Raw genomic sequence first — 16,427 nt, forward strand, 5'->3', positions numbered from 1 at the left:
TCAGATGTGCAGTATAGTGTGTATTCTATCAGATGTGCAGTATAGTGTGTATTATATCAGATGTGCAGTATAGTGTGTATTATATCTGATGTGCAGTATAGTGTGTATTATATCAGATGTGCAGTATAGTGTGTATTATATCAGATATGCAGTATAGTGTGTATTCTATCATATGTGCAGTTTAGTGTGTATTATATCAGATGTGCAGTATAGTGTGTATTATATCATATGTACAGTATAGTGTGTATTCTATCAGATGTGCAGTATAGTGTGTATTCTATCATATGTGCAGTATAGTGTGTATTATATCAGATGTGCAGTATAGTGTGTATTATATCATATGTACAGTATAGTGTGTATTATATCAGATGTGCAGTATAGTGTGTATTATATCAGATGTGCAGTATAGTGTGTATTCTATCATATGTGCAGTTTAGTGTGTATTATATCAGATGTGCAGTATAGTGTGTATTATATCATATGTACAGTATAGTGTGTATTATATCAGATGTGCAGTATAGTGTGTATTCTATCAGATGTGCAGTATAGTGTGTATTATATCATATGTGCAGTTTAGTGTGTATTCTATCATATGTGCAGTATAGTGTGTATTATTGTAACGGTTTTCTTGAGGTGAAGGAGAGGCGGACCAAAATGCAGCGTGGTTTCTATTCATGGTTCTTTAATAAAGAAAAAACTATACATGAATAGACTAACAAAAACAATAAACGTGCGAAAACCTAAACAGCCCTATCTGGTGCAAACACAGAGACAGAAACAATCACCCACAAACACACAGTGAAACCCAGGCTACCTAAGTATGATTCTCAATCAGAGACAACTAATGACACCTGCCTCTGATTGAGAACCATACTAGGCCGAAACATAGAAATACCCAAATCATAGAAAAACAAACATAGACTGCCCACCCCAACTCACGCCCTGACCATACTAAATAATGACAAAACAAAGGAAATAAAGGTCAGAACGTGACAATTATATCAGATGTGCAGTATAGTGTGTATTCTATCAGATGCGCAGTATAGTGTGTATTATATCAGATGTGCAGTTTAGTGTGTATTATATCAGATGTGCAGTATAGTGTGTATTATATCAGATGTGCAGTATAGTGTGTATTATATCATATGTGCAGTATAGTGTGTATTATATCAGATGTGCAGTATAGTGTGTATTATATCAGATGTGCAGTATAGTGTGTATTCTATCAGATGTGCAGTATAGTGTGTATTATATCAGATGTGCAGTATAGTGTGTATTATATCAGATGTGCAGTATAGTGTGTATTATATCAGATGTACAGTTTAGTGTGTATTATATCATATGTGCAGTTTAGTGTGTATTATATCAGATGTGCAGTTTAGTGTGTATTATATCAGATGTGCAGTTTAGTGTGTATTCTATCAGATGTGCAGTATAGTGTGTATTATATCAGATGTGCAGTATAGTGTGTATTATATCAGATGTGCAGTATAGTGTGTATTATATCAGATGTGCAGTATAGTGTGTATTATATCAGATGTGCAGTTTAGTGTGTATTATATCAGATGTGCAGTTTAGTGTGTATTATATCAGATGTGCAGTTTAGTGTGTATTCTATCATATGTACAGTATAGTGTGTATTCTATCAGATGTGCAGTTTAGTGTGTATTATATCAGATGTGCAGTATAGTGTGTATTATATCAGATGTGCAGTATAGTGTGTATTATATCAGATGTGCAGTATAGTGTGTATTATATCAGATGTGCAGTATAGTGTGTATTATATCAGATGTGCAGTATAGTGTGTATTATATCAGATGTGCAGTATAGTGTGTATTATATCAGATGTGCAGTATAGTGTGTATTATATCAGATGTGCAGTATAGTGTGTATTATATCAGATGTGCAGTATAGTGTGTATTATATCAGATGTGCAGTATAGTGTGTATTATATCAGATGTGCAGTATAGTGTGTATTATATCAGATGTGCAGTATAGTGTGTATTATATCAGATGTGCAGTATAGTGTGTATTATATCAGATGTGCAGTATAGTGTGTATTATATCAGATGTGCAGTATAGTGTGTATTATATCAGATGTACAGTATAGTGTGTATTATATCAGATGTGCAGTATAGTGTGTATTATATCAGATGTGCAGTATAGTGTGTATTATATCAGATGTACAGTATAGTGTGTATTATATCATATGTGCAGTATAGTGTGTATTATATCAGATGTACAGGGGGTTTCTCAGTTTCACCCCTGACTGCCCTCTCTTACGGCCTCTGGGAGATTCCTGTCGCACCTGAAAAGAGGGCACAAACACTTGACACACTGACACACACACATTTCACACAATTAATTGCTGTACTGTAAACACAAGGGATTGTCTCACCGATTGACAAACTAACTTACACACAACACAAAGAAAGACAAACGCTCTTCCTGAACTCATCATGACAGAATAGCGTATTTATTTTCATATGTTCTGAATGTAATAATGTATGATTTGTTGACTGATGCGGAGGGGGATGGGGGAGGAAGAGGGGGGATTGGTGGACATTCCTGGCAGTGTCAACCTAGATGAAAGACTCTATTACTGGCAGCACTATCCTTTATGAGACAGACAGAGAGAGAGGGATGGAGAGATGAAAGAAGGATAGTCAGAGCAAAAGAGAAGCCAGTTTAACCACTTGAAAAGACTGAGGTTGACACCTTCACCTCCTCCTCCTCTCTCCATTCGCAAATATTCCCCATCTACTGTTGTCTCTTCTGTCTGTCGCTGTGTATTTGATGTCATTCGGTTCATTTTTAACAATGTAAGAAATGCTAATGAGAGGAAAACAGTGTTCATTCTTTCACTCTGATTGCAACGTTTGATGAGAACCAAGCAAACTGTCTCTTTTTAACAAGCCCGTATTATTGTAGCAAAGCTGCGTGTGTGTGTTTGTGTGTGTGTGTTCATGTGAAGTGTTGTTGATTTGTTAGGGGAATGGTCAAACCTCAGTGGGATAGATATACTGACATACCTGAACACACACAACGCAGGTGTCACGTAATCAGGTGTCACGTACACAGACCAAAAACCCGTTTTCCACTCCATATTTGTGTGGTCAACCAACTTTCTCAGTCTGATTTTGTGTTAATGTTACCTCTCTGCAGTCTAGGTTTCTCTTTCCCCTTCCTGCCCTCAATTCTCTTTACCATCATCTATATTTCACTTTCTCTTCTCCCCTAAGTCTCCCTAAGTCTCCATAAGTCCCCCTAAGTCTCCCTAAGTCTTCCTAAGTCCCCCTAAGTCTTCCCTAAGTCTCCCTAAGCCTCCCTAAGTCCCCCTAAGTCTCCATAAGTCCCCCTAAGTCTCCCTAAGTCCCCCTAAGTCTCCTTAAGTCTCCTTAAGTCTCCCTAAGTCTCCCCTAAGTCTCCCCAAGTCTCCCCAAGTCCCCCTAAGTCCCCCTAAGTCTCCCTAAGTCTCCATAAGTCCCCCTAAGTCTCCCTAAGTCTCCCTAAGTATCCTTGATAGACAGTTCTGAATGGGCTCACACTGTAGTTCTGAAAGATCTGGGTTTGGACATTGGCTACATTGGCTCTTCTGGCCAACGTAATCCACAGGTGTTTGTGTTACTGTAAACTGTAATGTGTGTGTTAACTGTATTGTGTTACTGTTAACTGTAATGTGTGTGTTAACTGTAATGTGTGTGTATTAACTGTAATGTGTGTGTTAACTGTATTGTGTTACTGTTAACTGTAATGTGTGTGAACTGTAATGTGTGTGTTATTGTGTGTGTAGCTCAGATTGAGGTGATTCCCTGTAAGATCTGTGGTGATAAATCATCAGGAGTTCACTATGGAGTCATCACCTGCGAGGGCTGCAAGGTGAGACTGCAGCACTACACACCTGATTTCTTTCTGACCAAGCAGACATAACTAACCGTGTGGTCAGATGACTTATTTCCAGGGGTTTCATTGGTTATGTCAATGGTCCTCTCTCCCCCTCAGGGTTTTTTCCGGCGTAGCCAGCTGCCGTCCGTGTCCTACTCCTGTTCCAGACAGAGTAACTGTCCTATAGACAGAGCCAGCCGCAACCGCTGCCAGAGCTGCCGACTGCAGAAGTGTGTGACCCAGGGCATGAGCCGGGATGGTGAGACACGCACACACATAAAAAAAGATGTTTCCTGGTAAAGTAAAGGTTGAATAAATACACATTTTTAAATAACTTTACTTAAAAAATCTATATTTTATTTAACTTTATATGAGGGTAATTCAACTCATCTCCACCACAAACTGTTTTTGTTTCCCCAGCGGTGAAGTTTGGTCGGATGTCGAAACGTCAGCAGGAGTCTCTGCGTGCCGAGGTGGAGAGACACCGTCAGCAGCAGCAGCATCTCCAGGCAGAGGCCCAGCCCGCCCTGCCCTACTCCAGCAAGGCATGCCGTTTCCGGACACCCCACCTGCTCCAGGCCCCGGCTCCGGCCTACTCCTTCCCTGGAGAGCCAGAGCTGCCACCCTGCCCGACCGATGTGCCCCCCTACCTGGTGTGCTCCCCAGGCGAGTCCCAGGCTCCAGGTCTGGCCTACCAGGGCTGCTGTGTGTCTCCTGGTAGTGGGCACTCAGACGAAAGAGGTAAAGCAGTGGATACATACTGTACACACACTCGAAACACACAATCAGACCAGCACTGTTTAATATCTATTACCCCTTCCTCCTTTTCACTCCGTCTTCTTCAGGGTTCGACTCCCGTCAGCCGTCTCCTGACCAGACGATAGGGATGGGAATTAGATCGTATGACCCAGAAGACCCCTACTGCCCTTACCCCCCCCCCTCCCTGCTACACATAGAGGGGCTGTGTGACAGTATCGTGCAGTCCCATAGGGACACCAGTCAGTTCAGACTAGAGGAACTACAGGCTCTGAGATGGAAGTTGTTCAGCAGAGAGGAGATCCATGCCTACCAGAGCAAGGTACTGTACCAACACATCACTGGTCTCTTATAAATCATCAGTCAGTCATCAGTAATAAATAACAGTTTCATTAATAAGTTAAAAGAAGTCTGACCCCTGAAATAAAGTTTTTCATTTTATTTTTTTATTTGACCTTAACTGACTAGTTAAATAAAGAACAAATTCTCATTTTCAATGACGGCCTAGGAACAGATTTTTACCTAGTCAGCTCGGGGACTTGATCTTGCATCCTTTCAGTTACTAGTACAACGCTCTAACCACTAGGCTATCTGCCGCCCCAGATGTGAAGACATCTTGTTTCTCTCTTCTCCTTTTCACCTCTTTTTGGAATTCTCTCTCCCCTCACACCTCTCTTTTTCTCTTGTCTCCCTCCCTCCCTCCTGCCTTCTCCCTCCCTCCCTCCCTCCTGCCTTCTCCCTCCCTCCCTCCCTCCTGCCTTCTCCCTCCCTCCCTCCCTCCCTCCCTCCCTCCCTCCCTCCCTCCCTCCCTCCCTCCCTCCCTCCCTCCCTCCCTGCCTTCTCCCTGCCTTCTCCCTCCCTCCCTCCCTCCCTCCCTCCCTCCCTCCCTCCCTCCCTCCCTCCCTCCCTCCCTGCCTTCTCCCTGCCTTCTCCCTCCCTCCCTCCCTCCCTGTCTCCAGTCAGTAGATGAGATGTGGCAGCACTGTGCCGTGAGGCTGACTGAAGCGGTACAGTTCGTGGTGGAGTTTGCCAAACGCATCCCAGGGTTCCGTGGGCTTGGACAGAACGACCAGATCACCCTGCTCAAGACTGGTGAGCCGAATCCACCTGTCAATCACCACTTACTACACTGTCCTCTCTCAAGAAAAGTTTTCCTGTAAGAAGTGCACATTGCCATTATTAAATATTCCCTCCCCTCTCTCTCCATCTCTCCATCTCTCTCTCTCAGGATCGATGGAGGTGGTTCTGGTTAGAATGAGCAGGTGTTTTAACACAGAGAACAGCACCGTCTTCTTTGATGGGAAGTTTGGCAGCACTGAACTTTTCAAGTCTCTGGGTTAGTCCATTGGTTCCTAGTCTTAGCTGTTGAATGGATGCTACAGTGAACTTTTCAAGTCTCTGGGTTAGTCCATTGGTTCCTAGTCTTAGCTGTTGAATGGATGCTACAGTGAACTTTTCAAGTCTCTGGGTTAGTCCATTGGTTCCTAGTCTTAGCTGTTAAATGGATGCTACAGTGAACTTTTCAAGTCTCTGGGTTAGTCCATTGGTTCCTAGTCTTAGCTGTTAAATGGATGCTACAGTGAACTTTTCAAGTCTCTGGGTTAGTCCATTGGTTCCTAGTCTTAGCTGTTAAATGGATGCTACAGTGAACTTTTCAAGTCTCTGGGTTAGTCCATTGGTTCCTAGTCTTAGCTGTTAAATGGATGCTACAGTGAACTTTTCAAGTCTCTGGGTTAGTCCATTGGTTCCTAGTCTTAGCTGTTAAATAGATGCTACAGTGAACTTTTCAAGTCTCTGGGTTAGTCCATTGGTTCCTAGTCTTAGCTGTTAAATGAATGCTACACTGCCCTCCATAATTATTGGGAAAGTAAAGTATTTTTTATTCTTATGGCTCTATGCTCCAAAAGTTTGGATTTGAAATCAAACAATGACTGAGGTTAAAGTGCAGACTGCCCTCTTTAATTTGAGGGTACATAGCATGCCCATTTTAGGGGACCAAAATGATTGGGACGAATTCACTTATATGTGTATTAAAATAGTAAAAAGTTAAGTATTTGGTCCCATATTCATAGCACACAATGACTACATCAAGCTTGTGACTCAAAACATTTATTGGATGCATTTGCTGTTTGTTTTGGTTGTGTTTCAGATTATTTTGTGCCCAATAGAAATTAATGGTAAATGATGCTTTGTGTCATTTTGGAGTCACTTTTATTGTAAAGAATAGAATATGTTTGCTAACACTTCTACGTTGATGTGGAGGCTGTATGATATTTGTGTGTCTAACCTTCTGAACTTTAACTTCAAATACAAACTTTTGGAGTAAAGCCAAAATATAAAAAAATCCTTCACTGTCCCAATAATTACGGAGGACACAATCTCATATTAACTTTGCCAATTGGTTCCTAGTCTTAGTGATGCTGACTCTGCTAAATGTGTTGTTCCAGGCTGTGGTGATCTGATGGTGGCGGTGTTTGACTTCGCTCACAGAATGTGTGCCCTGAGACTGACTGAGCAGCAGATGGCTCTCTTCAGCTCACTGGTGCTCATTAACCCAGGTAAGACACACAAATGTACACACATTCTGTAAAATGATACTGCAGATAATCTTAGTACAATAAAGTTATAGAACAGCAAAGTCATAGATCCGTAAAGTCACAGATCCGTAAAGTCATAGATCCGTAAAGTCATAGTCATAGATCCATAAAGTCATAGATCTGTAAAGTCATAGAACATAATAAGCAGATTAATGGTGTAAAATTATCTATTTTATTTCTTTTAATCTTTTTTTTGTGTATTTCTGTTTGTGTGAGTGTAGATCGCCCCTGTCTTGAGGATAGAGGCAGAGTACATAGAATGAGAAGAGACTTGGAGGCATGCCTCAGCCACATGCTATGCAGAGACAACCAGGAGAGCCTTCTGCACAAGGTAACACACACAGTCACTTACACATACATGCACATACACAGGCACACACACACACAGGCACTTGCACATACACACTCACAGACACACACTCACACATTCAAGTTTGACGGAGTAGTGAGTGGAGAGCGTTACCAGTGGTGTAAAGTACATAAGTTGTACTTTAAAGTATTTTTACTTAAGTAGTTTTTGGGGTATCTGTACTTTACTTTACTATATTGTATTTTTGTCAACTTTTACTTTTTCTTCACTACATTCCTAGAAAATAATGTTAATGCACTTTTTACTCCATACATTTTCCCTGATACCCAAAAGTACTCGTTACATTTTGACAGGAAAATGTTCCAATTCACACACTTATCAAGAGAACATCCCTGGTCATCCCTATTGCCTTTGATCTGGCGGACTCCCTAAACACAAATTCTACATTTGTAAATTATGTCTGAGTGTTGGAGTGTGCCCCTGGCTAGCTGTAAATGTTTTTTTTATGTTGCCATCTGGTTTGCTTAATATAAGGACATTGAAATGGTTTATTCTTTTCATTTTGATACTTAAGAACATTTGAGCAATTCCATTTACTTTTGATACTTAGGTTAAAAGTATACTTAATACTTTTGGACTTTTACTCAAGTAGTATTTTACTGGGTGACTTTAACTTTTACTTGAGTCATTTTCTGTTAAGGTATCTTTACTTTTACTGAAGTATGACAATTGAGTACTTTTTCCACCATTGGTGTTTACCCTCTATGACATCACTGGACAGTGTGGAGAACTGTCATTGACAAGCTGTGTGTGTGATGTCCCCAGCTCTACCAGAAGGTGTCAGTGTTGCGGTCTCTGTGCAGTCTTCATGTGGAGAAGCTGCACTGGTTCAGCCAGCGCTACCCGCTCACCGTACACTCTGTCTTCCCTCCTCTATACAAGGAGCTGTTCACCTCTGACCTGCCTTGTGTGGACTCCCTGTGAACTCCCTCTGAACTGCACCGTACATGTTGACAGATAATTAGACAAAGAAACATGCATACAGTAGACAGACACACACAAACACACACAGAAACACAGACACACACAGAGACACAGACACTCACAAAGACACAGACACACACAGACACACAGAGACACAGACACACAGACACATGAGAATGCATTGATAACATGAGATGAAATTACTTTGAATGCTTCACTTGTTGAATAAATATGTTTTTGTCATTTCAGAGAGCAATGATTTGATTTGATGATTATTTCAGTAGCCTATTAGTGATTGGACATTGAAGCGATTTTCATGCAAAACAATGTTTTATACGTTGTTGTTTTGTTTTTCCTTTTTGAGGGTGTTATTTCGTCCTTGAGATGATGTATGCTATTTTGACTCAGGGCGGCTGTTGTGACTGTATCCAGACCAGTTGCTAACTGGTATAAATGACCATATTTAGATGATCACTATGAAATCTAATAGGTGTTTTCTGAGTTGTTTTTAAATGTGTGACTTTACAGAGTTGGCTAACCCATCAGACTGAGTACCTGAACTATATACCCCACGGTTCAGGACCCAAACACACAGACAAGTATATAGCTAGTCTTCTCAAAGAACTGTGTGTGGATCGAATTTGACCAACAATCCTATCTGTCTCTACCGAGTTTTAAAAGAGGCTGTGTGTTGCATTAAAACAGAGTCAGAAATCCTAGACAGGCAGAAATGTAAATATGAATAATCTAGAACATATAGAATGTAGATGCTGGGTAATATTGCTGTAGGACTACAGTATGTAGGCATTTGAATGACTAACTTTGAGCATGACTGTTATTGTAAACAGATTTCACAAACCTTACCGGTGTGTTTCTTTAACATTCTCTATCTGTCTCCTAAGTGTTACCATGGTGATTCCCATGACTTCCAATAAACTGCTGACATGATTTAAAAAAGGACTGGTGTTCCTGTATTGTCTGTTTTCCCATTGTACAAAATAGGATGTTTAATTGCATACCAGGAAGGGAAAGAGCTTGAAGAAACATAGCTGGAGAGAGCTCAGTGCATGCAGCTGCACACTGGTAGAATGGACATGTTTTAACGACACATCTATGACAAAACACACACAGACATTCCTGCTTTGAGCCGTCCTCAACAGTGTGTGTGTGTTTGATTCATAGACTACCCAATGAGCTGAGTGTGTTCTATCGACATCTGTGTGTATTTGTGTGTGAGAGATCTTGGTGAAAGCAAAGTAGACCCCAGCACACTGCTGAATGCTGCGGCTGTTCATCGACTGCAATGTCCAGGCTTGAATCATAATTTCCACTTGAGTTTCAAATGTAACTTAGTCACGCATTGATGTCATTGAGAGTCAAAATTCAACTTAACTCCCACTTAAGATTCACCCCTTGATGTACTGCAGAGGCATTCAGCAGTGTGCAGATGTCGGTCTTTCTTTCATGACTTCACCTTCGGTACCTTGTAGCTGAAAGTATCCTAACTGGATGTGGGTATAGAACACCACTTCTTAACTGTGTGTGAGAGTGGCAGTGGCTGACATTCAGCTTCGTTGTGTGTATGGGAAGACTTTTGTTCCGTCTAAGAGTTTGTTTGGGAGAACTGAAGAATGTTGTTGACTGAGCTCCCAAGGAGAAGTGACTAAGACCGGGGTGAGTTAGGACATGATTAAGACAACCACTGTCTCTCCGCCCTATAACCACAAACGCTTCAAATCCGGTTAGAGAGGTTGCCCAGCGTTCAGGGACGAGGATCAGTCCCACACAGTAACAGTGAGAGGGAGAGTTACATGTGGTCTCTCTGAGTTGTTTTTTGTTGTGCTCTCTGGTCTTTCCTGGGGAATGTGTGTTCTGTTCCAGCACAAACACACATTTCTGACTTATCGGTTCTTCTAGACACATCTCAGAACAAAAAGTCTCAGTCAAATCTGGCATACAATCTCTGAACCATCAAAAGTACTAATTCTGTGAGATTAAAGTACTATCGGTAGATTGTCCCTTTAGTTTTAGTCATATAAGCTATCTTACTCTTCCTCCTCCTCCTCTTAATTCTGCTTTTCATGGGAAGTTCTAAAGCTGAGAAACACTGCTCAGGGACATCATGGGTGACACACAAACATAAAGGGGAGGAGGGATGAAGGGACAGAGGGAAAGGAAAGGGGTAAAAGTGTGAGTCAAGGGGGAGCCACAGTCTGTGGATTTACAATGGAATCCTTCAGTGTTAACTCTGCACTGGATTAACTGGGGCGGCAGGTAGCCTAGTGGTTAGAGTGTTGGGCCAGTGACTGAAAGGTTGCTGGATCAAATCCCCAAGCTGTTAAAAATCTGTCGTTCTGCCCCTGAACAAGGCTATTCCCCGGTAGGCTGTCATTGTAAGTAAGGATTTGTTCTTAACTGACTTGCCTAGTTAAAGCAAATTATTATTATTCTGCGTGTGCACAGTAGCTATGTTTCTAATAACTTGTCCTTACTGGAAAGTACTTGTCCTGTGATTCTTAACTGACTTGCCTAGTCTAATAAAGGTGAAATAAAAAAATAAAATTAGGCCTATTTCAATTTTGCCCTGTTTATCAAAAGTGTTGGAAAAACGTGTCAATAATCAACTGACTGACTTTCTTGATGTCTATAGTATTCTCTCGGGTATTGAATCTGGTTTCTGCTCAGGTTATGGATGTGTCACTGCAACCTTAAAGCTCTTCAATGATGTCACCATTGCCCTTGATTTTAAGAAATATTGTGCTGCTATTTTTATTGACTTGGCCAAAGTTTTTGATATGGTAGCCCATTCCATTCTTGTGGGCCGACTAAGGAGTATTGGTGTCTCGGAGGGGTCTTTGGGCTGGTTTGCTAACTACCTCTCTCAAAGAGTGCAGTGTATAAAGTCAGAAAATCTGCTGTCTCAGCCACTGCCTGTCACCAAGGGAGTACACCAGGGCTCGATCCTAGGCCCCACACTCTTCTCAATTTGCATCAACAACATAGCTCAGGCAGTAGGAAGCTCTCTCATCCATTTATATGCAGATGATAGTCTTATACTCAGCTGGCCCCTTCCCGGATTTTGTATTAAATTGTCTACAACAAAGCTTTCTTAGTGTCCAACAAGCTTTCTCCAACATTATTTTGGAGGTGTTCAGAACCAGGTTAAAGGTCATGTGGTTTGGTAAGAAGAATTCCCCTCCTCCCACAGGTGTTATTACTACCTCTGTGAGGTAGTCACCTCATACAAGTACTTGGGAGTATGTCTAGACGGTGCACTGTCCTTCTCTCAGCACATATCAAAGCTGCAGGCTAAAGTTAAATCTAGACTTGGTTTCCTCTATCGTAATCGCTCTCCTTTCACCCCAGCTGCCAAACTAACCTGGATTGATGATGATCCTACCCATGCTAGATTACAGAGACATTATTTATAGATCGGCAGGTAAGGGTGTTCTCGCGTGGATAGATATTCTGTATCATTCGGCCATCAAATATGTCACCAGTGCTCCTCATATAACACATCACTGCACTCTATACTCGTCTGTAAACTGGTCATCTCTGTATATCCGTCACAAGACCCACTGGTTGATGCTTATTTGTAAAACCCCTTTTAGGTCTCACTCCCCCCCTATCGGAGATATCTACTGCAGCCCTCATCCTCCACATACAACACCCGTTCTGCCAGTCATATTCTGTTAAAGTTCCCCAAAGCAAACACATCCCTGGGTTGCTCCTCTTTTCAGTTTGCTGTAGCTAGCGACTGCAATGAGCTGCAACAAACACTCAAACTAGACAGTTTTATCTCAATCTCTTCATTCAAAGACTCAGTCATGGACACTCTTACTGACAGTTGTGGCTGCTTTGCATGATGTATTGTTGTCTCTACCTTCTTGACCTTTGTGCTGTTGTCTGTGCCCAATAATGTTTGTACCATGTTTGTGCTGCTACCACGTTGTGTTGCTACCTAGTTGTTGTTATGTTGTGTTGCTACCATACTGTGTTGTCATGTGTTGCTGCCTTGCTATGTTGTTGTCTTAGGTCTCTCATTATGTAGTGTTGTGTTGTCTCTTGTTGTGTTGTGTTTTGTCTTATATTCATGTTGTATTTATTTTTTATTTTAATCCCAGGCCCCTGTCTCCGCAGGAGGCCTTTTGCCTTTTGGTAGGCTGTCATTGTAAATAATAATTTGTTCTTAACTGAATTGCCGAGATAAATAAAGGTTAAATAAAAAATAAATGCTGTCATTGACTAGCTTGTGTGTGTGTGATGTCCCCAGCTCTATCAGAAGGTGTTAGTGTTGCGGTCTCTGTGCAGTCTTCATGTGGAGAAGCTGCACTGGTTCAGCCAGTACACTCTGTCTTCCCTCCTCTATACAAGGAGCTGTTCACCTCTGACCTGCCTTCTGTGGACTCCCTGTGAACTCCCTCTGAACTGTACCGTACATGTTGACAGATAATTAGACAAAGAAACATGCATACAGTAGACAGACACACACAGACACTCAGAGACACAGACACACACAGAGACACAGACACTCAGAGACACAAACACACACACACAGAGGCACAGACACAACAGACACACAAACACACACACGTGTATACATTGATACATAAGATTATTAACTTTTTGAATAAATATATATTTTTAATTTCAGAGAGCAAGGAAATGATCTCAGTAGCCTATTAGTGATTGGACATTGAGGCTATTTTCATGCACTTTTTTTTTTAGAGATTGTTGTTTTTCCTTTTTGAGAGTGTTATCTGAGTGTATTTCGTCCTTGAGATGATGTATGTTATTTTGGGCGGCTGTTGTGACTGTTGGGGCGGCTGTTGTGACTTTATCCAGACCAGTTGCTAACTGGTATAAATGACCATATTTAGATGATCACTATGAAATCTAATGGGTGTTTTCTGAGTTGTTTTTAAATGTGTGACTTTACAGAGTTGGCTAACCCATCAGACTGAGTACCTGAGCTATAGCCCATGGGCCCCACGGTTCAGGATCCAAACACACAGACAAGTATATAGCTAGTCTTCTCAAAGAACTGTGTGTGGATCGAATTTGACCAACAATCCTATCTGTCTCTATTGAGTTTTAAAAGAGGCTGTGTGTTGCATTAAAACAGAGTCAGAAATCCTAGACAGGCAGAAATGTAAATATGAATAATCTAGAACATATAGAACGTAGATGCTGGGTAATATTGCTGTAGGACTACAGTATGTAGGCATTTGAATGACTAACTTTGAGCATGACTGTTATTGTAAACGTGTCAGATTTGTTGCTTTAACATTCTCTCTGTTACCATGGTGATTCCAATAAACTGCTGACATGATTTAAAAAATGACTGGTGTTCCTGTATTGTCTGTTTTCCCAATGTACAAAATAGGATGTAATAATTGTAATAATGTAATCTGTAATAATTGCATACCAGGATGGGAAAAATCTTGAATTAACATAGCAGGGGAGAGCTCAGTGCATGCAGCTGCACACTGGTAGAATTGACATGTTTTAAAGACACATCTATGACAAAACACATACAATCCTGTTTGTATAGCAATTTGAGGTGTTCCTGCTTGTGGGCATTTCTGCATCTGCCAGAAGCCATGGATGACAGGCAACATCTGTATTGAGCTAAAGGGCGTTTTAAAGAGGCGGACACATAAGAACATCCAGACGAAGTACAGGACTAAGATTAAATCCTACTACACCAGCTCTGATGCTCATCGGATGTGGCAGGGCTTGCAAACTATTACAGACTACAAAGGGAAGCCCAGTCGCAAGCTGCCCAGTGACACGAGCCTACCAGACAAGCTAAATTACTTCTAGGCGCGCTTCGAGACAAGCAACACTGAAACATGCATGAGAGCACCAGCTGTTCTGGATGACTGAGTGATCCCGCTCTCCATAGCCAATGTGAGTAAGAACTTTAAACATTGAGGTCAACATTCACAAGGCTGCAGGGCCAGACGGATTACCAGGACGCACTTAGGGCATGCGCTGACATTTTCATCTTGTCCCTGACTGAGTCTGTTATACCTACAGTAACAGTCAAAAGTTTGGACACACCTACTCATTGAAGGGTTTTTCTTTATTCTTACTATTTTCTACATTGTAGAATAATAGTGAAAACATCAAAAGTACGAAGTAACACAAATGGAATCATGTAGTAACCAAGAGTGTTACTACATTTCAACTTCATGGAATTTTCAAAGCTATTTAAAAGGCACAGTCAACTTAGTGCATGTAAACTTCTGAGCTCTGGCAGCTCCTGGCGGAGAGGCGGAGAGGCCCTGGCGGAGAGGCCCTGGCAGCTCCTGGCGGAGAGGCCCTGGCAGCTCCTGGCGGAGAGACCCTGGCAGCTCCTGGCGGAGAGACCCTGGCAGCTCCTGGCGGAGAGACCCTGGCAGCTCCTGGCGGAGAGACCCTGGCAGCTCCTGGGGGAGAGACCCTGGCAGCTCCTGGGGGAGAGACCCTGGCAGCTCCTGGGGGAGAGACCCTGGCAGCTCCTGGGGGAGAGACGGGAGACTCTGGCGGCGCTGGACAGGCGGGAGCACCTGTAGACAAAGGACGGAGGGGCTGCCTCAGGCTTCCTTGCCAGCAGTGTTCCCTCATATCGCTGGCTCCTCTCTCCAGCTGCCTCTGCTCTCCTAGCTTCCTCCACCTGTTCCCATGGCAGGCGATCCCTTCCAGCCAGGATCTCCTCCCATGTGTAGCAACCCTTGCCGTTCAAAACATCCTCCCATGTCCAGGAGTCCTGATATCGCTGCCTCTCCTGCTGCTGCTGCCTGTTACCACGCTGCTTGGTCCTTGGTTGGTGGGTGGTTCTGTAACGGCTTTCTTCTGTGGACGAAGGAGAGGACCAAAGCGCAGCGTGGTTAGTGTGCATCATGTTTAATAAAGATGATAAATGTGAAAGAAAAAACCAAAACAGTTCTGTCTGGTGCAGACACACGAAGACAGAAGACAACCACCCACAAAACCCAACACAAAACATGCTACCTAAATATGGTTCCCAATCAGAGACAATGACTAACACCTGCCTCTGATTGAGAACCATATCAGGCCAAACATAGAAACGGGAAAAATAGATACACAACATAGAATGCCCAATCAGCTCACGTCCTGACCAACACGAAAACAAAGAAAACACAAAAGAACTATGGTCAGAACGTGACATACGTACTAAAAAGGAACAAAAGGTCATTGTTCTAATTCTGACTAAAACTACACACATCATCAGATTATAGTTTTATGATTGTAATACATTTCATACAATTATATGGTTTCAGAGTGGAATTATTTAATCATTTTCTTTAAACATATAAATTATTTTATCACCAACAGAAACAAACTTTCCAACAGAGATCACGACAACACACTGAGCGTAAATACACTGCTCAAAAAAATTAAGGGAGCACTAAAATAACACATCCTAGATCTGAATGAATGAAATATTTATTTATTTATTTACATAGTTGAATGTGCTGACAACAAAATCACACAAAAATTATCAATGGAAATCAAATTTATCAACCCATGGAGGTCTGGATTTGGAGTCACACTCAAACTTAAAGTGGAAAACCACACTACAGGCTGATCCAACTTTGATGTAATGTCCTTAAAATAAGTCAAAATGAGGCTCAGTAAATGTGTGTGGCCTCCATGTGCCTGTATGACCTCCCTACAATGCCTGGGCATGCTCCTGATGAGGTGGCAGATGGCCTCCTGAGGGATCTCCTCCCAGACCTGGACTAAAGCATCCGCCAACTCCTGGACAGTCTGTGGTGCCGGGTTGGAGCGAGCGGTCGCATCTACACTTCGGTCCGCAGGTAGTATAACTTTTCATTACATTTCATTATAGTACAACGGTTTGATTTGTCTAATCTTTGCAATTT

The 16,427-nt window shown here is 42.0% G+C and overlaps 1 protein-coding gene across 4 annotated transcripts in view; it reads left to right on the forward strand.

Annotated features, from left to right (window-relative positions):
• Window positions 1-9,492, forward strand: part of LOC135521748 (nuclear receptor ROR-gamma-like) — a 30,810-nt gene extending 21,318 nt beyond the window's left edge. For all 4 annotated transcript variants that reach the window (XM_064947445.1, XM_064947446.1, XM_064947447.1 and 1 more), the window contains 9 exons: window positions 3,794-3,879; window positions 4,003-4,144; window positions 4,306-4,626; window positions 4,731-4,963; window positions 5,601-5,733; window positions 5,870-5,977; window positions 7,089-7,199; window positions 7,460-7,569; window positions 8,374-9,492. In XM_064947445.1, coding sequence (XP_064803517.1) covers window positions 3,794-3,879; window positions 4,003-4,144; window positions 4,306-4,626; window positions 4,731-4,963; window positions 5,601-5,733; window positions 5,870-5,977; window positions 7,089-7,199; window positions 7,460-7,569; window positions 8,374-8,532 — 1,403 coding nt within the window. In that variant the 3' untranslated portion in view covers window positions 8,533-9,492. The remainder of the gene's footprint in view (window positions 1-3,793; window positions 3,880-4,002; window positions 4,145-4,305; window positions 4,627-4,730; window positions 4,964-5,600; window positions 5,734-5,869; window positions 5,978-7,088; window positions 7,200-7,459; window positions 7,570-8,373) is intronic.
• Window positions 9,493-16,427: the final 6,935 nt, after the last annotated feature.

The sequence above is a fragment of the Oncorhynchus masou genome, chromosome 30 (genome assembly GCF_036934945.1).
Source record: "Oncorhynchus masou masou isolate Uvic2021 chromosome 30, UVic_Omas_1.1, whole genome shotgun sequence".
NCBI classification, from domain to species: domain Eukaryota; kingdom Metazoa; phylum Chordata; class Actinopteri; order Salmoniformes; family Salmonidae; genus Oncorhynchus; species Oncorhynchus masou.